Source organism: Gadus morhua, chromosome 16 (assembly GCF_902167405.1).
Source record: "Gadus morhua chromosome 16, gadMor3.0, whole genome shotgun sequence".
In the NCBI taxonomy this organism is placed as follows: domain Eukaryota; kingdom Metazoa; phylum Chordata; class Actinopteri; order Gadiformes; family Gadidae; genus Gadus; species Gadus morhua.
This window is the reverse complement of record NC_044063.1, coordinates 27,413,855-27,439,197: the sequence shown is the minus strand read 5'-3', so window position 1 is coordinate 27,439,197 and position 25,343 is coordinate 27,413,855. Positions and strand designations below refer to the sequence as shown.

Sequence of the window (25,343 nt, the reverse complement as noted above, 5' to 3'; positions counted from 1 at the left end):
GCAGCTGATGCATGGGGGCATAGCATGGCTAATGCTCTATATCAGGCAGCACAGATAAATGTTTCGAACGAATCAGGTCTAGATGAGATGGTGGGGCTAGAGGCGCCAGGAGATTTAGACACTAGGGGTGTGTTGTATGCGGGGGCAAACACACGAAAGGTACTTAACGCTGTCGGGGGGTGGTTGGATAGTGCACAAGAGAGTCTATACATATCAGCGCAGATCGATGTACTGCATGGGTCGCAATGTGATGAAGGGATTGGCGAGGGTTTTCAGGACCCCCCGGCTGTGGCAGGGGTCCCTATAGAGTCGAATATACAGGTCGGTGGGGGCGGTGTGGGGGGTGGTGGCGGTAGTGGCGTGGGGGGCAGTAGCGGTAGTGGCGTGGGGGGCGGTGGCGGTGGTGGCGGTGATGGTGGTGGCGTGGGAGGAGGCGATGGTGGTGGTGATGTTGATGGTGATGGCAGTGGTGACGGTGATGGTGGTGGTGACGGTGATGGTGGTGCTGCTGATGCTGATGATGGTACACCTGTGCCTGCTGTAACGGGGGAAGATAATGACGAGTTGCATACCAGATTATTTCCCCATTTTAACGGCTTTGAGGTTAGACAGGCCATTGATCTGAGAAGTATATCCCTTGCAAATTTACAGGAGGTCCCTGATTTGATCAGGGAGAGGCTGTCGGGTGTCATAACGAGCTGCTCACAAAGTTCAGCCGACGGTAGTGTCTTAAATGTGGTGCTGAGAGGCCCTTCATTGGCCTCTGATGTACAGACTGTGCTCGTATCGGGTGACGACTACAATGCGGATTTGTTTATGGACCATATTAGCCAAGTCATGCAAAGTAACGACACAGGTCTGACGGATGACGTGCTAGAGTTGGTGGTCACAGGGGTCCACAACAAGCGGGGTGGGGCACGTTTGAAGTTAAAAAACATTCCCTATGATGAAATCATATACAAGAAGAAGCTAAGTCTCTACACCCCGAGTAATACTCATAACAATTTGTGTTTCTCACTATGCATGACACATTTTCTGCATGAAGGGGTAACCGGGGGTGACACAGCGTCCGAAGAGACTAATTTGGAGGCGGCTCGCAAATTACACAGTGATCTGGGGTTTGACCCGGATCACTCTGTGGGTTTCTCGGATGTATCCAAATTTGAGAGACATCTAGATGTTAAAGTCCTGATATTTCATCATAATGACACATTCAGGAAGCTGGAGATGTTCCAGACACATACAGCCCAGCATCCTAAAACAGTATGGCTGTACCTCCATGATAACCATTACCATTGCATAGAGAACAGAACGGCATTCTTTGGTACGGGATATGTGTGTGAATATTGTTACAAGGCCCATGAGGGAATTCTATTCCACAAATGCCCGATCCATTGCAATGTGTGTCTGACAGGGTGCGATAGACTAGCAGGTCGTACGATAAAGTGCAAGGACTGCAGTCGTATATGCCGCTCGCAGGTCTGCTACAACACACACAAGAAGCATTCTGCCAAACATGACATGATACCTTGTGAAAAGCTCAAATACTGCGATCGTTGTTGTAGACAGTATATCATACCGAAGAAGAAGAAGAAGAAGGGGGTGGGGGAGGGGGAGGAGGAGGAGGAGGAGGAGGAGAAGGGTGACGCTAATGGTCATGTATGCAGCGATGCAAAGTGTCGTAAGTGTGGGGAGCCGATGCCCGAAGAGGGAGTACATGATTGCTATATCCAGCCGTACGACAAGAAAAAGAAAATGAAACGCAGGGGTGGTCCATCGGATGACGATGATGACGACGCTCCGCCTAATGAATACACATACTATGATTTCGAAACGCGCGTGCATGATGGTCGTCACGAAGCAAACTGTGTGGCGGCTATTACGTCTGAAGGCATAGAATGGTATGCTACCGGTCTAGATTGTGTAAGAGAGTTTGTGAAACGCTACAGAACAGGGGAGTATACGTTGTATACATTTGTGGCACACAATGCGTCGGGCTTTGATAACTATATCGTCCTGGACTACATGACCAAGCAGGGTATTAAACCCGTTTTAGTCATGAAGGGTAGCAGAGTCATTTTGATGCGTGATAATAATAATAATAATAATAATACATTTAATTTAGAGGCGCCTTTCAAGACACCCAAGGTCACCTTACAGAGCATATAGTCATCATACATTTTTTAAAAAGCAAGACATTGTGGAAAAAATAAATAAATAAATAAATAAATAAATAAACATAATAACGTGATGACGCCTACCAGCAGAGATGGGTCGACTCGTTTAGCTTTTTGCCCATGCGACTGGCTAATGCACCGGAGGCGTTGGATTTTGATGATATGGTAAAAGGTTATTTTCCTCATAAATTCAACACACGGGCCAACGAGTCTTATGTCGGTGCCTACCCTGAGATCTCATATTATGGTTATGATTCCATGACTAGCGATCAAAAGACAGATTTCGCTATTTGGTACAGATCTGTACGACACAAAAAATTTGACTTTCAGAAACAGCTGCGTCGCTACTGTGTCAACGATGTGATGATCCTGTACACAGCGTGTGGGATCTACAGGGAAAATTTCATAGAGTGTGCCAATATAGACCCCCTGGCCTATGCCACCCTGGCTTCGGCGTGCATGGCCACCTTCAAAAAGTCGTTCTTGAAGAAAAACGTCCTGGCATTGACCTACGAGGGGGTCTATAGGAAAAAGAAAAAGTCGTTCTCATGTGCATCCATCCAGTGGCTTGAATATCTATCCCGCTCCAATAGCCTGGAGATTCGGCATGCTCTCAACCATGGAGAGGCTAAATATGGGCCATTCTTCCTAGACGGACATGCCCCGTCTATAAACACAGCCTATGAATTTGCAGGATGCTTTTATCATGGGTGTGAACATTGTTACAACGCTGGACACCAGAACCCTGTCCTCAAGAAGACCTATGGCGAATTGTGGGTGCAGTTTCACCTCAAAGTCAAGGCTCTCAAAAGAGATCATGGTTTAAGAGTCGTGGTCATGTGGGAGTGTGAGTGGCACCGTCTGAAAAAGACCAATGCTGCAGTGCAGGCATTCTTGGCTACTCTGAAGATACAACCCAGGATTGATCCTCGCGACTCTCTCTATGGGGGTCGCACCAACGCCATCAAAATGTATCACAAGGCCGAGCCCGGTGAGAAAATACGCTACTATGACTTTACCTCTCTCTACCCCACAGTACAGGCTCGCTGTCCTTATCCTGTAGGGCACCCCCAGATCATTTTCAGGAATTTTGGTCCTTTGGATGGGTATTTCGGCATCATCAAATGCACTGTGTTGCCCCCCAGAGGTCTTTACCATCCTGTGCTCCCTTTCAGGTGTCATGGGAAGCTGATGTTTCCCCTCTGTGGTACATGTGCCGCTGAGCTCAATCAGACAGCCGCGTGTCATCACAGCAACGATGAACGGGCTCTGACAGGCACCTGGGTGACTTTTGAGCTACAAAAAGCAGTTGAAATGGGCTACGTGTTAATCCAGATGCATGAGGTGTGGCACTACCCCAAACGGTCAGAGACTCTGTTTAAAGGGTATGTCAAAACGTTTCTCAAGCGTAAACAGGAGGCTTCAGGATACCCCAGCACAGTGGATACTGCGGAGAAACAGCGGGTGTATGTGCAAAACTACCTGGCAAAGGAAGGCATACTGCTGGATCGCGACAACATGTGTGTGAACAAGGCCATGCGTAATTGCAACAAGTTGATTCTAAACAGTCTGTGGGGTCGCTTTTCACTACGCCCAGACCTACCCACTTGTGAGCTAATTTCTGAACCTGAAAGGTTCACTCAGCTCATGTTTAGCGACAGCTATCACATTAGTCACTTTTGCTTTATCTCTGATGCTGTGGCCCTTGTACAATGGAAACACGTAGATGCACGTCTCGCAAGGGCGCGGGATGTCAACGTGATTGTGGGGGCTGTGACTACCGCCCATGCCAGGCTCATGCTCTACGATCTTCTAGACAAACTACAGGAACGTGTCCTCTATTGTGACACAGACAGCATCATTTTTGTTTCTAAGGAGGGTGATTGGGTACCCCCTTTAGGCCCTTATCTGGGCGACTTGACCGACGAGATAAATGATGGTGATCTGTATGGTACCGAACAGGAGGATTACATTAGCGAATATGTCTCAACAGGTCCTAAAAGCTATGCATACCACACCCGTCACCACAAGTCTGTCGTCAAAAGCAAAGGGGTGACTTTAAATGCGGCAAATGCTGCAGTGGTCACCCAGCAGACACTGAAATGTCTATTGGATGATTTTGTCAACCAACGGCCTCAAACCCTCGACATCACCACCACAGTAGATACCATCCAGCGAGATAAGACTAGGTTTCTGCTTAAAAACGCTACTGTAGTTAAACGGCTTAGGGTAGTTTACAACAAACGCAGGGTCTTCCCCAACTACACCACGCTTCCTTACGGTTATTAACTATTTTGTTTATTGTTTTTCGCTTTTTCACATGATCCATGTTTTTTTTTTCTTCTTCTTTTTTTTACATATCGTTTTCATATGATCCATGTTTTTAATGATTTTATATTTTTTGAGGGGGTATGCATATTGTGTTAAGAAAATCAGATCATACTATGCTATAATCATGTTATTAACTATTTTGTTTTTTTTATTGTTTTCAAATGATCCATGTTCTCTTTTTTCATCTTTTGTATTTTAATCATTTCTGTATTTTGGGGGGTATTCATATTGTATCTGTATATACTCTTTTATGCATCATGTATTAATGATGAATGACTGTGCTAATAATCATGTTGGTGTTAATAAAGAATGTTAACTGTCAAATGTTTCACGGTTCTATGGTCACAATACATCCGTCCATCAGAGGGGGTGCACACAGACCGCAGAGATGGCTGCTGTACACACTACGTTCGACCCTAGACTTCAACACCCGTTCAGCATGGTAGTATCGGGACCTTCAAACAGCGGCAAAACCTACTTTGTCAAAACAGTCATTGAAAATATGGATCGGTTATTCTCAGAAAAGATTGAAAATATAGTATATGTTTATTCATGCTGGCAGCCCATATATGATGATTTGCTTAAAATAAGGAACATTCACTTTGTAGAAGGGATCCCCAAATCTCTATGTGATGATGCAATCTTACCAGTCCATACTAGAAATCTGCTCATTATTGACGACTTGATGAACGATGCATGCAATAATATAGAGGTTCAGTACGTTTTTACCAAATATGTACACCATCGTAATCTCAGTTGTATGTATCTGGTCCAGAATTTATTTATGCAGGGTAAAACCAGCCGTACAATTAGTCTAAATACCAATTACATGGTTTTGTTTAAGAACCCTCGTGACAAATATCAGATTATGCTGATAGCCAAACAGATGTTTCCATGCAAGACAAAATATTTTCTAGAAGCCTTCAACGATGCTACCGACATGCCTTACGGCTATCTGCTTGTAGACTTTAAAGCCATGACCCCAGACAACATGAGACTTAGAACAGATATATTGTCAGACCGACATGTTGTATACACTCAGAGAGCCAAAGTGATTAGCCCAAAAGACCATGTCCTCACGTATAAGTAGAAACCGTGAGCGTCTTAAGCAACTATATAGCACCCCTCCGGCTCAGCGTAAAGTTATCCTCAGGACAGCCAACGCCGACTTTATCAACTCGCTGTGTGAAATAGCCTTGAACATTTTACAGGGCAAAATACCTCTGACTCCACGCCAGCATACGAAATTGCGTAGACGAAAGAAGGACCTCAGAATACTCGCCAATAAAAATGTACTAATATCTAGAAAGAAAAGACTAATCAATCAGACTGGTGGATTTCTTCTACCCCTACTGTCTGTGGCCATACCGTTGTTTACAAGCCTGTTCTCAAGAGGCGGGTGATTATAATGGATCATACGCACAAGATGTATCTAGTTCCTCAACATCAACTCGATGCCTTAAAGCATACCCAACCCAGGGATTCTGTTAGACAGACTGCTGAAAATGAGCTGGATAAGGCCATTGCGATGGTGTTGAACACTCCCGATACAGACCTATATGAAAAAGCGGCCAGGTACGGTGCTGTCCTGCAGCGTTATCTATCCATGATAAAACAAGGGCAACGCGAACACGGAGAATTAACTCTGTCACTTGCTGAGGGGGACCCAGTTCATACGCCTATGTCGGCACGGTATGGTGTTGATGACGATGATGGCACCGGCGATCATATTTATAAGGATATAATGAAACATATACCCGTCAGAAGCAAGAGCAATACCAGACATATCCTGGACTCTTTAAAGAAATCTAAAAATGTTTCATGGACGGACAAGGGGGAGATCATATTACAAGGCGAAACTATTAAGGGGTCCCATATGTTTGATTTGTTAAAGAATGTTACCGCCCCTTACCATGTTGTCGAATCTGTCAGACCACAGGGCTGGAATGTATTTCTGAAATCTTTAGCCAGTAATAATATACCACTATCGTCTATCCCTAATAAGCAGCTCAGACAAACTGTAAACATGTATAAGCATAGTCCCGTCACTACGGACGACAATGCGATGGCCTCCGTCCCTGTCTCGTCTGATAAAAGGAGGAAACGCAAGCAGCAATTGTCATCTAATACTTCCCCTGGAATGCATATGGCCGAGTGGTTACCATTTTAAATCATGTATCTAAATGTATGTGTTACCCGTAAAAAAATAAATAAAAGAAAACCGTACGACTAAAATGTAATCAAAATATTGTATTTTTTTTATTATTAATACAGAAAACAAACATAACAACACGTGTTACATGTTACATCCGCATACACATGACTGCACACACGTCATATCATGTTCATTACAGACATTAGGTTGTACACGGTTAACAAAGTCATAAACCTTTTCATCATTACGGGGTAAATTATCCCCATACATTTTCAAAAACTTATGATAGGATACCCCTTTTTGCATATTAAACAAGAAAAAAACACAATGATGCCCACATGCTGTACTTGACGGATCCTGGACCTGTTGTGTAGAATGAACAACATCTATACAGTGCTGATCGAGAAAACGCTGTATGGTCTCAGGAAACTCAGAGTATGAGGGAGGGTTACCGTAGGAGTCGAAAAAGTAACCCTGTTTCTCATCTGTAATATAAATAGCTAGCCAATGCGCACCGGCCATATGCGAAGGTTCGGTGTTGACCACCATCATTACAGGTCTCTGATGAATTTCCCGGGGTAGGTGATTACACTGTAACGCACCAAGAAAATATGCCGTGTGGACCATTTTCTGACACACTGCTGTTAGCTCTATAGTATTCATATCGCACCGACTTTTTAGTAATAGTCCAACAGCACCTGCCGTCTATTTGATATTTCTATAACAGAATCATAAACTGCATAACATATCAAATTGACCGTTGTAGCCAGTGCTGCTCTGAATCGTGCCTCTAGCCTCACATTCCCTGTTCTGACTAGCGATACATGTTGCCCACAGCCCTCATCTGCCTCAAGGTTGAAACAAAATAATGCATACCCGTCCCCGAATTCCTTATGATTAATAGCTATTTCTCTATCTTTGAGCTGACGACCTGTAGCCTGAATGAGCTGGAAATATTCTCGAGTATAGAGGCCATTTCTAAAGTCAGGCTGAAAGGGTTTAGAGGGATATGCTTGACCGTCGCAATATAGGGATAAGAACTCAATGCCGAAATGTTGGAATCTGAAAGGATTCCTGGCATAGCTCCCTGTGAATGCTTCGTTATTCACAAAACCTATAATAACCATCTTGGGTATTTGTCCTAGAAATAGATTATCCTGTGGGCATATACGGCTGCCCGCAGCGATGGATACATTCTTTAGACATACCCTATCAACAGGGTATTTAACGTTAGCCTGGTTTAACGCACGGGCATGTGCCAGCTTGACGCCTGGTGCTACCGATACCTTTTTAATGAAAACATTTGCAGACACTATAGAGACACGGTATTCCACAGCACCATCGGACATGAGACAGAAATAATTTTTTGCTCTAATGAATCTCATACGGAGATCAACTCCGTTAATCATCAGTTTCTCCTGAAAAAACATATCGACGTGTATAGGGGATATCAGCTCCGCTATACGACTTCGCCCCGTATATTCACTCCTTGTCGTTAAGCCTAGATTGAGACCTCCAGGAAGAATCTCGTCCATATGTCCGTGTGTGTCTTTCTGGAATAGACCACAACCAAATTGGGTGTCTAATGTTCCGTTTCCATAGTTTAGCAGGCATTCTATTATGCCTCTGTACGGATAGGTGTTTGACGACTGGGTGATAAGCCTATCACCCAGAGTAATATCTACTTGGGAGAATAACGTGCATCCTGGATAGTTAATCAGTCCAACGGGTGCCGCCGGCGCCAAGTCTGTTCCATCAGGATTAGTAATCTTGATCCTCAGGTGTAAATACGTATTGTTTAGATCTATATAGTCTTCGCTACTGGCCGATACAAAGAACTCTATGGGGCCACCATCTGTTAGCGCCGATAGCGGGGGTATTTCAATATATGTACTTTTTTCTATCGAAGTCTGCGTCATCGGCAGGGAGAAGAGATCCAGTTCGCTCTTAATGCATTCATCTGACATGTTATGTAGCAACGCCATTGTTATTCAGCCCACCTGCTATACTAGATGAATATATCGTTAGCCGCCCCTCTAAAACGACGGGCTGCCCCCTTCCTGATCCTTTTAGGTTTGGCTCTCTTTTTGATGGATGCCAATCTTTTATTCTGTTTACGACGACGTGCTGGTGCACGGGTACGCCCACAACCTATAGGAGGATACTTTGTTGCTCTTCTGGCATATACCCTCATGCCTGACCCCTGCTGTTTGGGCGTAGATGCAGCATGGGCTATGTTGGTCATAACGTCGCCTATAATATGTTTAGCAGCAGTCTTCAGATGAGGCTTTGCTATGCTAACCCCTCGCCTAAATAACGGAATAGCCATTCTAAAGAGGCTACGGAACATCCCACCGATGCCAGCACCATATTGTGTGCTGCTACCCTCATAGCCAGGTAGCCCACTCCCTGCTTGGTTTAAATAATACTGAACATATTTGTTCTCGTCGTAAGGCGGTCTATACCCCCTCATCCCTATAGATGGGGCTATGAATTCTACTGTTTTACAGGTCTAAAATGCAGCTTGAGTATCACTTTACCATATTTGAATTTTATATTTGTATTCTGGTCAGACTTTAGATCGATTTCAATATCTCCAAGAGGGTCTCGGGCTACGTGTACGTAATGCGGCTTGTCGAACATGTGAATGCAGTGTCTCCTGCTGGTGTCGGTTATATTAATACTCCTTAGCAGGGGTACATAACTATCTCCGACCAGCTGATGGTCGACAATGTCGCTATATATGAACATGTTGTAACACCCCCCGTGAATATCGGTGGGATGGGGGGCATATGCTGCATACGATTTATGGGCCTGTAGCTTGACACCTGTATCGAAACCCAGCATAGCAGCCAGTTTTCCTCTAAAGACGATAGATAGGTGATCGTCTCCTTCTACATAAATGCGGTTTCTAATACCTTCATGATGTAGTATAACTTTACTGCCAGGATTATATTTGGTCCAAGTCTTGTTGATTTGTAGTAATAACGATCCGATACTCTCATAAAGCCCACCAACTAATAGACATGATGTCCTATGACCCGTTTTACCGTCGTGAACGGTCATCGTAGCGTCCTCGGTAGGAAAACTATGCCAGCTGCATGGGTACTGAGCTTCAATTAGGCCTACTTCATAGGGCTGCTTGGTGTGTATAGATTTTGCTAATTTAGTTCTAAAATTCCATATCTTATTTTGCGGGTAGATCCCTGCCGATGCATTACTCGCTAGAGTCACATAGAAACCCCCAGACACCTCCTTATCCATCGTACACTCTGGTTATAATGGATTGTATGTCTCTTGTATGTCTGTTTACGCATCGACTAGTGTCTTTTCAGCTATCCACGAATTGAATGCCTCCGGCCACCCCAGCCATTTGACATATAGCAGATTCTTAGACCCCTCCCTTTTTCTATCTATAATCTTTTCTATTTTATACACCTTGTTTTTAGACACTATAACTTTTTGCAGCTCTTTCTCGTAAAATGTTCCATGGACAGGGGCACCTGCATAGTCTTGCAGCTTATAGACTGGAGGACACCTTGCAATGCGCTGCGATATTACAAAATATTCATCTGTAAACGTCTGCTCATACCCCTTTCGAAATGTAGCTCTGACTTTTGAAATTCTAACCGTGTCACCAACATCGTATCTAAACACCACCATCGGCTCTTGAGTGGTTTTGTATAGCGTATTAAACACTGTTTTCTCATTATCTTTATCAACACTGGCCGGGGTCATTTTTATCGATCTATGATATGAATGGTTATAAGCATGGACCATATCCTGTAGTTTATCCACATTTCGTTTGGAGTTGGCAGCTGTTAAATATCTCCACATGCGGGTTTTCAGAGTCCTGTTGAAGCGTTCCACTATACTGTTCTTGGTCTCGTTAGATGTAGAGAAATGTTTGACATTGTACCGCTCCATCAAACGCTGAAAGATCTTGTTATAAAATTCTTTGCCAGCGTCAGTCTGCAGTTTATCGGGGGACCGCCCTTCACCAAGAATATCATCAAAAGCTTTAGCGACGTCGATAGCCCTCTTGGATGGTAACGGACGAACCCATGCATGTTTTGAGAATACATCGATGCACGTCAACAGAAAATGCACACCATCATTTTCGGATGCATACTCTGTCATATCCACTAAATCAGCCTGGAACTGTCTATCTATTCCACTAACCAATACTCTATTTCGGCGGAAATGTATCGATGCAGGTACATGCAGGGTGTAGGGATCCTGCTTCAGCAACCATTTCTTGATATATTTTAGTGGAGGTACTGCACCCTCACTATGCTCAAGGGCCGTTCTTAGTTTATTGATGCCGCCGTAACCCCCTGGTCCGGAGGGATCATAATAAGTCTTATGCAGCCGTTTATCCATGTCGTATGCATGCACCAAAAAAAGAATACTGAAACACTGATCAGAGTTATCCATCCTTTTATTTAAAATGTCTGTCCACTCAAAACAATTCTCAGATAAAGCCTACATGCAGTTTTATTTGTCTGCACCATTTTACAAGCCATCATTCTAGCAGTTCTAATACCCTCGGCGTTTGAGGCATTATTCAACTTCAAGACATCCGATACAAAAGCAGATATACACATGACATGTCCGATGGTAAAACAGTCACCATCGGGGAAATGGGTAAATATTTCAGCTAACATTTGATCAGTAGGTTTATCATACAAGAATTTCATGACCAGATCATTCCAACCCTTATACGTGCATTTGATATAGGCATTATGCTGGACATATGTATCATTTTCTATGGCAGCATACATCAAAACGGATAGTCTATCTGATACATACTTGCTATCCGCATCATACGCATAAGAAAACAACACCCCCATTATAAACGCCACCCACCAGCAGGCTTTGGTTTGCCTAATGACAATGTAGGACGCCACATTTGTATGGCTTCATGTATCAGAAGCAGATGTTCATCGGACACACCTTCGGTGGTCATTAAATCCAGTTTTTCGGTATTATAGGTATTGCATATTAAATCACATAGATAAGATTCGACCACACCATAGATTTTTCCGGGGGACAGAGTCAACCCTGTAGTCTTCTTTAGAACAGTTTCTAAAAGTAACAGGAAGGGGTGTCTGTCCAGGATGACACAAATGTCATGGTAGTGGGATTCGTAGTGATGATGTGTCGCTCCCTGCAGGCATGAATGGCGTCGTTGACTTGGGCAATCACACTGGCATCCCCAGCAGTCCGCTTGCTTCTGATGGTTGATGATGGCCACCACACAGAGCCCCGTGGTAAATCGCAGAACAGCCAGCGATGCAGGGTTTAAACGGATCTGTATTGATACAGGCCATCCGTCGTCTCTCATAGCAGTGTCCACCTCCAGCTCACTGTCCTCTCCGACGTGTAGGAAGGTCAGATTCAATCCGGTCAGATAGATGGCATACTCTTGAAGCCAGTGGGGTCCGGGTTGCACAGCCTTTAAATCAGCAGTCTCCATAGCCACACCCCCACCTTGCACATGTTCATCATTGACCTGTGCTGCATAGCGTATCAAAAATATACCATTAGAATATGAAAATAAAAAAACACACAACACCCACATATTAATATAAGGTATAGTCTATCAAAAAAACACATTTAAAAAGGAAAATAAACCATCCCTTAATACTACTAGCATGTACCCCACCTTCTTATACATTGCTGACATTTTCTAACGCTAGCATAACCCTAAACATACTCAAACACACCATGTACCCCATCATCAAACCCAGACGACTCAAACAGGCACATTCGGCATTCATCATCAGCTGTGCTCCATGGTTCTTCATTCGTCTTAGCCATAGAATCAATCTCTGCAAAAATTCCACGTAGTGCAGACAAATCAGCCCACTGCATGAAAAAGACATTATCAAAATAATCAGCAGCTTCTAAAACACTGGTGCGTAGAGGAGAGCTACCGACGCAATGCATATCATAGCACTGTGGTAGCTCGTCTGTATCAACACAGCGTCTGAAAAAAATGAACTCCTGTGGTCTCTTCGTATGATAGTTTGCATCCATGCGATGAATCCTCGATTCATACTGAAAGGTCCATTGGAATACATGGGTTCCCGCCTGCCATGTACCCCGGACGCCGTCTAGCATTGGGCATAAATTCTCCAAGAAAAAATTCCATTCGTGAACGTTCAACCGCCACTCTGTAGCACAATCTTTAACATTCAAAATAACACAGCCATCGACCCATGATATTACATACTCCAAGCCGTATTCGCCAACGTGGGTGAATGAATCCCCGGCACTCCGGTCTCTCAAGCCTAAAACAGGCCTCGTTCTTTTGAGTGGAGCATTAAGCAGTACCGCATCTCCACAACTATTGACATAGTTAGACACAGGCGTACTAAAGACGGACATACCATCAGGCATCTGGTTTTCAATGTCCTCATTGCTCGACGCAGAGTCGTCCATGGCGGGAGAAGACAATGGTGTCGGGGTACGAGGGCCCCTATACAACCAAATAGCACTATCTGATCTACGGGTTTCTTCTGATGAGCAGTCCATGTTGAATGAAAAGAACACTGCAGACAACTTGATGAATGCGGAGACCCTACAGCAGCCGTCGCCCCCTTTTTATACTATGTTTACGACCCGTCATAAAACATAAACAGGAAGTGGCCCCTGTGAATAGGGATCCCCCCTCCACCCCCACCCTCCCCAACCGGAAGTATGTTCAGATAGGAATGGACCCAAACAGTACATAGTATATACTACTTAGGGCCAAACTCCACCATCTGAAGTGATAAAAAAGTGATTCTTAACGCTCTGAAAAGCATTTTGCGCTCATAAAAACAAGAAATGTTGATATCTCTGTCAATTTCAATGCAAACGTGTTACTAAGATCACCAAAGGGTTATAGGGCCAAACTCCACCATTTGAAGTGATCAAAAAGTGATTCTAACGCTCTGAAAAGCATTTTGCGCTCATAAAAACAAGAAATTTTGATATCTCCGTCAATTTCAATGCAAACGTGTTACTAAGCTAGCCAAAGGGTTATAGGGCCATACTCCACCATTTGGAAGTAGTTTTGAGCAAAATCAACAATGTAAAGTCAAGAACACATTGTTGGTCAAAAGGTGATTCTAGCGCTCTGAAAAGCATATTGCGCTCATAAAAACGAGAAATGTTGATATCTCTGTCAATTTCAATGCAAACGTGTTACTAAGCTCACCAAAGGGTTATAGGGCCGAACTCCACCATTTGGAAGTGGAATACATTAGTTTTGAGCAAAATCAACAATGTAAGGTCAGAAACACATTGCCGTTCAAAAAGTGATTCTAGCGCTCTGAAAAATATTTGGCACGCATAAAAACAAGAAATGTTGATATTTCTGTTCATTTCAGAAAAACAAGTCAAAAACACATTGTTGGTCAAAAAGTGATTCCAGCGCTCTGAAAAGCATTTTGCACGCATAAAAACAAGAAATGTTGACATCTGTCAATTTCAATGCAAACGTGTTACTAAGCTTACCAAAGGGTTATAGGGCCATGCTCCACTATTTGGAAGTGGAACACAATTGTTTTGAGCAAAATCAACACTGTAAGGTCAAAAACACATTGTTGGTCAAAAAGTGATTCTAGCGCTCTGAAAAGCATTTTGTACGCATAAAAACAAGAAATGTTGATATCTTTGTCAATTTCAATGCAAAAGTGTTACTAAGCTTACCAACGGGTTATAGGGCCATACTCCACCATTTGGAAGGGGAATACATTAGTTTTGAGCAAAATCAACAATACAAGGTGAAAAACACCTTGTTGGTCAAAAAGTGATTCTAGCGCTCTGAAAAGAATTTTGCACGCATAAAAACAAGAAATGTTGGTATCTCTGTCAATTTCAATGCAAAAGTGTTACTAAGCTTACCAAAGGGATATAGGGCCATACTCCACCATTTGGAAGGGGAATACATTAGTTTTGAGCAAAATCAACAATACAAGGTAAAAAACACATTGTTGGTGAAAAAGTGATCCTAGCACTCTGAAAAGCATTTTGCACGCATAAAAAATAAAAATGTTGATATTTCTGTTCATTTCAGAAAAGCAAGTAAAAAACACATTGTTGGTCAAAAAGTGATTCTAGCGCTCTGAAAAGCATTTTGCATGCATAAAAACAAGAAATGTTGATATCCATCAATTTCAATGCAATCGTGTTACTAAGCTTACCAAAGGGTTTTAGGGCCATGCTCCACTATTTGGAAGTGGAATACAATAGTTTTGAGCAAAATCAACAATGTAAGGTCAAAAACACATTGTTGGTCAAAAAGTGAGGTAACACTTTAGTTTGATAGTCCACTGTTGACACTCAACAAGCCATCAGTAGATATTCAGTTGCATGTCAACAGTGAATGAGTTGACATTCAACCGAACTATCTCAACTGATAAGCAACATGTATTCAACTAACTGTAAGTTAACTATAAGTTGCACTATTAGTAGATGGTTAGTTGATATTTGACAGAGCTTGTTCAACAGATAAGAAACATGGATTCAACTAACTGTCTGTTAACTATAAGTTGCGCTATTAGTAGATGTTGTTTTGTACACGTAGCATGCATTCAACTAACTGTCAGTTAACTATTAGTTGCATTATTAGTAGATGGTGAGTTGATAATCAACAAAGCTTTCAACAGATAAGAAACAAGCATTCAACTAACTAAGTTAACTACACGTTGCACTATTAGCTGGTGTTTAGTTGATATTCAACAGTGAGTTAGTTGATACTCTACAGAGCTTGTCAACAAATATGTAACATGCATTCAACTAAGTGTTAGTTAACTATAGTATATTTTTATTTTGTTCATTTATTTTTACAAAAACAGTCTGCAACAGACATTGTGCTTTTTACTACATGTTCTTTACAAATATTCAACTATCAGTTGAGTGTCAACTTCTAGTAAGTTGACTATCAACTGCTGTTATTAACCAATTCTCAACTTACGTTTCATATGGATCAACTTTCCTCCACTCACAAGGAACACATCTAATGAACGAACATTCAACCCTCTGTTGATCATATATGTTCATTGCAAAATAAAGATGAGAATATTTTATCAATCAATAGGCACCCTGTGTAGGTGACAACCTGTTCATTGTCATATGACTGTCGACAAACTATCAGTCAATATTCAACTAAGCATTAGTAGAGAGGTCTTAGGACTGTCAAATTAAAGTGAAAACAGTTTAGTGTCTACACACTATTAACAGAGCAAAACAGAGAAAATAGTTGACTATCAGTTGATTCTCAACAAACTATCAGTCGATATTCAATTAAGCATTAGTAGACAGGTCTTAGGACTGTCAAATTAAAGTGAAAACAGTTTAGTGTGTGCAAACTATTAACAGAGCAAAACAGAGAAAATAGTTGATTCTCAACTAACTATCAGTCGATATTCAATTAAGCATTAGTAGAGAGGTCTTAGGACTGTCAAATTAAAGTGAAAACAGTTTAGTGTCTACACACTATTAACAGAGCAAAACAGAGAAAATTGTTGACTATCAGTTGATTCTCAACAAACTATCAGTCGATATTCAATTAAGCATTAGTAGACAGGTCTTAGGACTGTCAAATTAAAGTGAAAACAGTTTAGTGTCTACACGCTATTAACAGAGCAAAACAGAGAAAATAGTTGACTATCTGTTGATGATCAACAAACTATCAGTCGATATTCAATTAAGCATTAGTAGACTGGTCTTAGGACTGTCAAATTAAAGTGAAAACAGTTTAGTGTCTACAAGCTATTAACAGAGCAAAACAGAGAAAATAGTTGACTATCTGTTGATGATCAACAAACTATCAGTCGATATTCAATTAAGCATTAGTAGACAGGTCTTAGGACTGTCAAATTAAAGTGAAAACAGTTGAGAACAGTAGTCTACAGACTAGTAACAGTACAAAATAGAAAAAAAGTTTTGCAAAACTAATCAGTAACACTGGATGACCACAAAGTGAAATAAACAAAACATAAGCAGGATATCAGACACGGAAAACAACTTTATTATTTGAAAATAAATAACTAAACGTAATCAGAAATTGTGGTTCAAAGGCGAAGAGTTCAAAGGGCAATGTACATTTATAGTAAGTCAAAGAACTTCAACCAGGCTTACTTTGAACTTTTTAAAAAAAGAAAAAAAATTAAAGGATAAATCCGGTGTAAAATGGATCTGGGATATGTTTAACATGATAACGAAATGGGATGTTCATTTGGGAGCAAAAAAGTGAATGTAGACGCATTCTTAAGTTGGCTGTTTTTAGCCGATTCTACCAAAACGCTATAAACTTGGAACGATGGGGGCAAGTCTCGTTGTAAAAACAAAATTGCTATTTTAAACCACTTAAAAGGATAGAAGTAGCCCGACACTTCTTTGGTAGTATAATAAGGGTCTTAAAATATAAAACGAGGCATTGATAACTTTGTAAGTGTACAGATTGTTTATTAAAAATGATATTTTAAGCACACAATACCATCAGAAGTTCACCCATCGACACCATCTTGTATTTAAGACTTGATAAGTAGATTGGCGAACACAGAGCTTAGCTTGCGTGTTCTTCCCGGAGGTCACAATCACTGTATTTGTCAATGTACTTATATCGAGTCTTAAATACAAAATGGCGTCGACAGGTGAACAACTGATGGCATTGTGTGTATAAAATGTAATTTGTAATAAACAATCTGTACACTTACAAAGTTATCAATGCCTCGTTTTATATTTTAAGACCCTTACTATACTACCAAAGAAGTGTCGGGCTATTTCTAGCCTTTTAAACTGTTTAAAATAGCGATTTTGTTTTTACCACGAGACATCGTTCCAAGCTTATAGCGTTTTGGTAGAATCGGCTAAAAACAGCCAACTTAAGAATGCGTCTGCATGTGGTTTTTTGCTCCCAAACGAACATCCCATCTCATTATCATATTAAACATATCCCAGATCCATTTTACACAGGATTTATCGTTTAATTAAAAAAACTCTCTCCTTTCACCCCTGTCCCTTTAACCCTTTTTGGAGAATGGTATGAGTTTTTTTTCCCTCTTCAGCTCTTCAATTTTAAGGGCAAGTTCTCCAACAATTTTGGACTGGCAGAGCTTTGCTAAATGAAGGAGCCTCTGTTCGCCTTTGATTCCATCCAGGACACTCCTCTCTGCAATGTAGAGCTCCGCGATTGCTGCGGTGTCTTTAACTGCGTTTCTAGAAACACGTGCCTTCAGGAATGCCCTTGACATCTTGCGTCCTTTTTGAATTAGTTTAAGGACCCGGCGGTACCTTTTAACAACATCCGATATTGTTGTCACTGAAAATGGAAAATAAATTAACAACAATAAAACACTAATATATATACAGTTTACTTCTCCCCAAAGATTGTTGTGGTTTGTCTTAGTTGCAGGGTAAGGGTTAGTATGTACTTTAAGAAAAATGAAATTTTCATAGGGGTGCTAATAATTCTGCCCTAAGCTGTATACACTATATTTAATGTCCAAACCTAAAGAAATACAGCACAACTCTATAGTTTACTTTACCTCGAAGTCCTTTGTTCTTTGAAGCCTTTTTGCTCTACTTTTTGTTTTTCTTTTTGTGCTTCCTCTTTTTCTTGCGGCCATCAGAGGAGGAAGAGCTTGTATCACTGCTCCTGGAATCGGTGGAGTCAGTGCTGGAGTTGGAACTCGAGTCAGTGTCTGACTCTGGGTCGGTGGCAGTGTTGTCCATTTTCTCACCTGAGAAATGACAAAAAGCAGAAAAATAAAACTTAAAACAACCTTAAAGTACAACTTTACCCCCTGTCTCAGCATAACTTCTCCCACTGCACAATTTCGAAAAATACGTTCTGACCAAGGTTCTGACGGCTGATAGTCGGGAAGGGGGTGGCTGTAAAGGAGGTGGGGTTAAGCTAGCTTCCACTCAGGAAGATCTGAATGACATGATTTCCTTGAAAAACGGAGTGAGACAAAGTCTAAAGGTACTGTCGCTACACGATGTGAGCTCATATGCTCATATGTCTATCAGACGTTGTGACATAGAGTGACCCTCATACGATGGGTGAACCCCAATATTGTTGTGGTATATTGTTGTAAAATTCTAGTGAAGCCACATACATTCTTGAAAGTCCTTAAGTAAAACTTTACTCCAGCTTTACTAACCTTGATTTGCTGAAGGCCTTCGCTCAAGCTGCTGCTTGAGCAAAGCATTCTCCTCCTCCAGCTCATTGATTCGGGACTGCAGCTCTTCCGACCTTTTCTTCCATTGCACTTTGTGTGGTTGAATATTTTCGATATTACTAACTGCAAAATAGGATAAAAAATAGAATAAACAAGTCAAAACTTGTAGGAAAATTTAACATGTTAACTTTTGTACAATGGTATGAACTATACATGTATTACCCAGTTTTGGCATACTACTATCCTTTGTCATAGGTGAATTATCAGGACACACAACGGAAAATGATGGTTACTGACAGAAGTTGATGCATCAAAATGAATGCACCAGATGGCTATATTAATGTTATTGGTGTCCAAAATCACACAAGAAATTGTTGGTTATAAACAATACATTTAGCATTGTTAAACAGCAAATGAAGTGCATGTTATAAATAAAGAAATTTAGAGACAGGACAAAAGGGCATTATCACTGTGGAATCACTTTCACACATTTTTAAAGGCTTTCACACATTAAAGTCATTAGCCTATAGTACAAGCTTTTATACATTCATATTTTGATTATTTATATGTGTATGTTTTAAATTGAGATATACAGGTTTTAAAACTATCAATTCTCACATTTTCCTTGAAAACCAAGCCAGTACAATCATAATTCCTTTTTATATATTGCATCGTAAATCGCAATATTGGTCACCATAATCACATCGCACAAATTCTCTAAATCTTCGCAACACTAATTGGGTGCACCGCTGGCGCAACAGGCACCTCTGGAGGGACGACTCTTACCAGTCAGACGTTACGTTACAGATTAGTGGTATTAGATCAGTGTCATTGGGAGGGTTTATACAAAGATTCTTGAGTTGAATTTACTACCTTTTTTAATACCCTCACAATATTTTTTAATACCAGCACGACTTCAAGCTGCAACTGTAGCAGCGTGAAGTAAAGTGACGAACAGTAACAGTAAGGCTACAACACTTTGCCCTTCACAAGCCATGTGACTGTGGGTCAATGTTAGTCACAATGGTGGTACAGTACTTGAAGAGACAAATATTTTCTGAGGGGGTACTCATTGTTAAAAAGTTTGAAAACCACTGGCTACCTCACTTTCTCTGTCACTCATACACTTGAATGAATAAACATTTGTCAACATTGAAACTACACCCAGGGGTAGGCAACCTTTATATTTTTGTCCAGAGCCACAAAACGCCTTATAAGTTAGGGGTCTAACCAGGGCCGGTTCTGGCCCTTTTGTAGCCCTAGGCGAGATTGAGTTTTTGCGCCCCCCCCCCCCCCCAATAGCGAGCCGAGCGTTGCCCTGTTAATTTACATTGCTATATTAAACATCACTTAAGACGCATATTAACTGATTTACCTTTACTTTGCTTGCAGCATTTTCACACAATTATAGCTCCACTATACTACATTGCAAATAAATGTGTGATGCATGGACAACAAACAGAAATGTTTCAGAATATTTTCTTTTTAATTATTTTAAATGACTTATATACATTCATAAACACTTAAGCATACAAGTAAAAATAAGCCAAAAGTATCAAGTCAAAATATGCAAATATATACAAAAATGCTACAAAGAATGTTATGAACTTAAAAAAAAAACACACTAAAAGAACACTATAATGGACACCAGTTTAACTATTAAACACTCTACGAACAAAAGTGCAGTTGTATCGGGCATTTCTATTGACCTTTCAAAGTGACGCAGCATTAGAATTTGACAATTCTAGACTTCCTAATGGCAAATGTGTTGATGGTATCATCAAATGATATCTGACTTGAGACCTCTTGGTTGACGCTCATCAGTGCAAGCCCATTGAGGCGTTCTTGACTCATCGTTGACCTTAGGTAGGTCTTCAGTAATTTTAATTTTGAGAAGCTTCTTTCAGCAGAAGCTACAGTCACAGGTAATGTGACAGCAATTCTTAGGGCCACCCACATATTTGGGAAAACTTCTTCAAGTTTCTTCTCTTTTAAGTGATTTAGAATTTCCATTGTCGTCATGCCGGCTTTTGGCAATGCTTGGAAATTGTTCAACTCAAGTGCCAGTTCCCTCCCGTCAAAGTCTTTATGGTCACCTTGGCTCAGAGTGTTGCTGAGGGTTTCGCACTCCTGGGCGAGTTCTTCCTCTGTCAAATTAGGGAAGTTAATTAACACTCCAAACTTGTCCTGAACATCACCCAAAAGCTTGAAGCGTTCTTGCAGTGATGTTACCGACGCATCGACAATAACATTGAAGAAGGAAATTTCTAATTTCTTAAGTGCGTCTCCTTCTGGCTCATCAGGGGATTCATAAGAGAACTGTCTCTTTGTTTTTCTCAGCCTCTTCTGCTTTAGGACGGTGTCCACATTGATCTCCTCACAGAGATCTCTTGCGGATACCTGAGCAGAAGCGAACCCAGTGCTTCTATAGCTCACCAGAGAGTCTACTGTTTTCCTCAGGAGATTCAGAGCCACATCCAGCTGCATTGACACAGACTGCAATGCTTTGCTGACATGATGTATTTTGGCCAGCATGTCATACCACACAATGCTACAAATGGTGAAGCGGTATGACCCAACTTCTTCAGCCAAAGACTGTGCTTCAGTTATTACCATTGAGTCAGTGGCTTTCTCCCTGACCTCAAGAAGGGCATCCCTCACCTCCGCTGTCTGGAATCTCACAGCCTGCACACTGCTAATTCGACTTTCCCATCTTGTATCTGACCAGGATTTCACAGTTGTTTGGACGTGGTGCTTTAGGATGGCCCACCTTTGTGTGGAGGCAGAGAATAGTGTAAAAATTCTTTGTAGGTAGCCAAAATAACTGAGTGCATCCGTAGAACTTTTTGCTGCATCCGCAACAACAAGATTTAAAGTATGTGCTCCGCACGGGACGAATAAAGCTCTTGGATTTTTTTTCAGAAGTCTAGCTTGGACACCTTTGACCTTTCCCTTCATATTTGCGCCGTTGTCGTAAGACTGTCCCCGGCAGTCTTCGAAGGGAAGGTTGAACTCTTCTAGTCTCTTCAGAATGAGGTTGGAGAGGCTTTCTCCCGTGGATGATTCAACTTCAAGGAACCCCATGAAATGTTCTTTTATTTTTGGGGTGTCGGTGTCGTCTGCTGCAACAATTCTAACTATAACCGACAACTGCTCTACGTGGCTGAGGTCTGGGGTGCAATCCAAAATAATGGAATAGTATTTGGCCAGCTTTATCTCCCTTAACATATAGTGAACAATTTTTTCACCAATGCAATCAATTAGTTCATTTTGAATATCCTTTGACAAGTATGTTGCATGCCTGGCTCCTCTCTCCACATCAGCAACATGTTGTTTGAGAACTGGGTCAAACCTGGCCATGAGCTCAACTTCCTTAAGGAAGTTCCCATTATTTGGCTGGTATAGTCTGTCTGAGCTCCCCCGCATGGGAATATTTCGCTCGGCCAAAGACTGTATTATGGCGACCAACCTGGTCAGCACATCACGCCACCTCCTCCTTTCAGCTTGAAGGAGTGCCATTTCCATTTTGTCAATTGTTTGGCCCTTTTCAAGTCGAGTCTCCAGTTCCTTCCATGAGGTCATGTGCCCTAAATGCTCTGAACTTTGCTCATGGCTTTTCAGGATCTCCCCGCAATTCTTCCAGTCATTTAGGCCACTACTATTGAGGTTAAAATGTTTCTTTGAAAAGAGCTTGCAGCAGAAGCAGTACAGAGTATTGGTTTTCCTTGAATATACAAGCCAGCTTCTCTTGACTTTCTCCCCATTGACTAATTTCCTGTAGAAGTAGTGGTGGTGGCAGCTTCTCCCATCATCTCTTTTGGGAAATGTAAAGTCTGGATTGGTCTTGTATGGTCCTCTACTAACTAACTCAGTCCTTACCGCATCACAGAGGGCTGGCCAGTCAGCAGGATCTATGGGTGCTCCCTGGATATTAGGAATTGAGGAGGGTGAGGTGTCTGCAGGCGGCAGTGTAGTAGCAGAGCATGTTGCGGTTGTTGTTCCTTCACTGGTCTCAGTGGTCTGTGTTTTACTGGTGCCTGGAATACTAGATGTGGCCCCTTCACCTGTATCAGCCAGATGTGGTTGAAATTAGTTTCATAGGGATTTCATAGGGATCTTCAAGTACATTTTGTCAGGTGGTTGTTGGCTTAGTTATGCAAAGGACTTACTTGCTTCAGGCTGCGTGTCCCTGGTCTCAGTCGTCTGTGTTTCACTGATGCCCTGAGTGCTTGATGTCCCTTCACCTTCACCTGTATTCAAGCATATAGTATACCAGACAAGCAGTGTTTAATAATGATGTGAAAATGATCATGTATTTGAATTACTTTTAGAAAACAAGCTATGGACGTGGCTTGAATAAATACTATTAAATAGACTCACTCACCTGATGCAGGCTGTGTGTACCTGGCCTGTGTTCCACTGGTCCCTGGAGTACTACTACTGGATGTCCCTTCTCCTGCTGCAGCTGTATTTAAACATAGAGTTCATCCATGCTGTTCATTACACAATTGCATTTGGTCATTTCTATCATCCTTCCACATAGTTGTATTGTACAAATACATTTTATCTGACCATGTAACTTGTAGTAGGTAACTTACAATTACTACCACCACTACTATTATTACTACTAGGCTGCTACAAGACTAAATAATACTACTAATAACAAAAAAGTTATAATAATAATAGTAATAATTGCTAATAATAACAATAACAAAAACAGCAACAATAGTACTAGTACTAGTAGTGCTCTGTAAGGTGACCTTGGGTGTCTTGAAAGGCGCCTCTAAATTAAATGTATTATTATTATTATTATTATTAGTTGTACTTACAAAGTTCAGAGAGAGGTGAACATGACGGATCAGGTGTCCTTTCTCCTGCAGGTGCTGGCTTCTGCAAATATTGCTTGAGTGCATCTGGCCAATTAAAAAAATATATATACGAAATACTGTTTATTCCGTGTTTTATTTGGCCTTTTGTAAATTCATTGAAACCGAAACCGAACCGTAAAAGGAAAGGGAGATTACTGGTTGTAGTCTTTTCGCTCGGTTTTAGCCCTACGGTTGATACGGAGAACCGAGCAAAAAGACTACAACCAGTCTCCCTTTCCGTTTCCGGTTAGGGTTAGGGGGGGCCTGAAAACGCGATTTGAAAATTCAATCATTTCGAATTATAGAATTCAAAATTAGCCAAATACCCGGGACAGGACCAATAGTAAGAATTTCGTTGGTAATCACTCTTATTTCATCCTAGACAAACCAGAAACGGGGCTCAATGTTCAAAATACCGGAATTGTCCCTTAAAAGTCGGTGGCTAGCGGTGGCTAGCGCCGCGGTAGCTGCCTGAGCGGCCGCAATGTTACATGATGCACTTGACAGCCTGACATGAGTTTGACACTATAATGGCAGAGGTCAACGTCAATTACCTCTATACTGGGCTTTCTTTTCTTCTTCTTCTTTTTTACGTTTTCGTCCTTGCGCGCCAGAGGGTTTAACTTTAGTCCTTTTCATTTTAAGAGTCAATACCTATGTCAAGCTTGATCGACGCATCTTAATTTACCGAACGTAACGTCTTTCACGCCACGCAACGCCCCGCAACGCCCTTGATCGACGCATCTTAATTTACCGAACGTAACGTCTTTCACGCCCCGCAACGCCCCCCCCCCCCCCATGGAAAATGATTTACAAAAAACATAAAAAAAAACGATTAACTAAACGTCTGGCTGAGGGGGCGCCCTAGGATAATCGTGTTTAATAATAAAAAAAAATCTTCGCTTGTTTAATTAAATTAAATTAATTAAGGGCGCCGCTAGAGGGCGCCCCCAACACATTTGTCGCCCTAGGCAATTGCCTAGGTCGCCTATGCCAATCGCCGGCCCTGGGTCTAACGATTCATGCGATAAATCAATGAATCGATTGTCAGTCCTACCGATTCAACTAAATCGATCTGCTAAAATAAATAAATAGAATGAATCGCTTTGGCTTCACCAATAATCGATATAAATGCTTTAAAACGTATGAATCGATCATGATTAATGTTTTAAGACTTAGTTTACACGTTTATTTTGTGAAGTGCAGCTCGGTAATCCGTAACTCTGTCATCAGCTAGTCAGCTTGCAAGGAAGTCCCACAAGTTTTTTTTCTCCCTCACCCTCTAATGGTGCATTTCAAACATGGCAGAGAGCGGCAGCGAGATTGTTAATGCACCAGCAAACTTGAAATCCAAAGTGTGGAAGCATTTTGGCTTCGCAAAGAATAGTGGTAAAATTGACAAGGGGTGTCACATTATTGCATGTTTATTTCACAGATATAGAATTTTGGTTAAAAGTTACTGAATCGAATCGTGGTTTACAGAATCGAATCGAATCGTTCCAAAATATAATAATTGTCCTTGAATCGAATCGCCTACTGAATCATTAATCAAATCGAATCGTCTGAAGCCAAAGATTCACACCCCTATTATAAGTGGAGAAGCCTGTACAAATTCTGAAAAGTATGCTGTTGT

At 41.5% G+C, this 25,343-nt stretch overlaps 1 protein-coding gene across 1 annotated transcript; it reads right to left on the bottom strand.

The window, feature by feature from the left end:
• Positions 1-20,135: 20,135 nt before the first annotated feature.
• On the bottom strand, positions 20,136-24,712 carry LOC115528787 (zinc finger MYM-type protein 1-like). Its single transcript, XM_030337096.1, has 4 exons — positions 23,672-24,712; positions 23,227-23,307; positions 23,012-23,092; positions 20,136-22,906 (listed from the first exon to the last, which is right to left on the bottom strand). Exon 4 carries the CDS (start codon positions 22,422-22,424, stop codon positions 20,571-20,573), a length of 1,854 nt encoding a protein of 617 aa, XP_030192956.1. The 5' UTR covers positions 22,425-22,906; positions 23,012-23,092; positions 23,227-23,307; positions 23,672-24,712; the 3' UTR covers positions 20,136-20,570.
• Positions 24,713-25,343: the final 631 nt, after the last annotated feature.

What these genes read in the sequence shown, in the direction of transcription:
- LOC115528787 (XM_030337096.1), bottom strand. Translation starts at nt 22,424, where the DNA reads ATGACCTCATGGAAGGAACTGGAGACTCGACTTGAAAAGGGCCAAACA.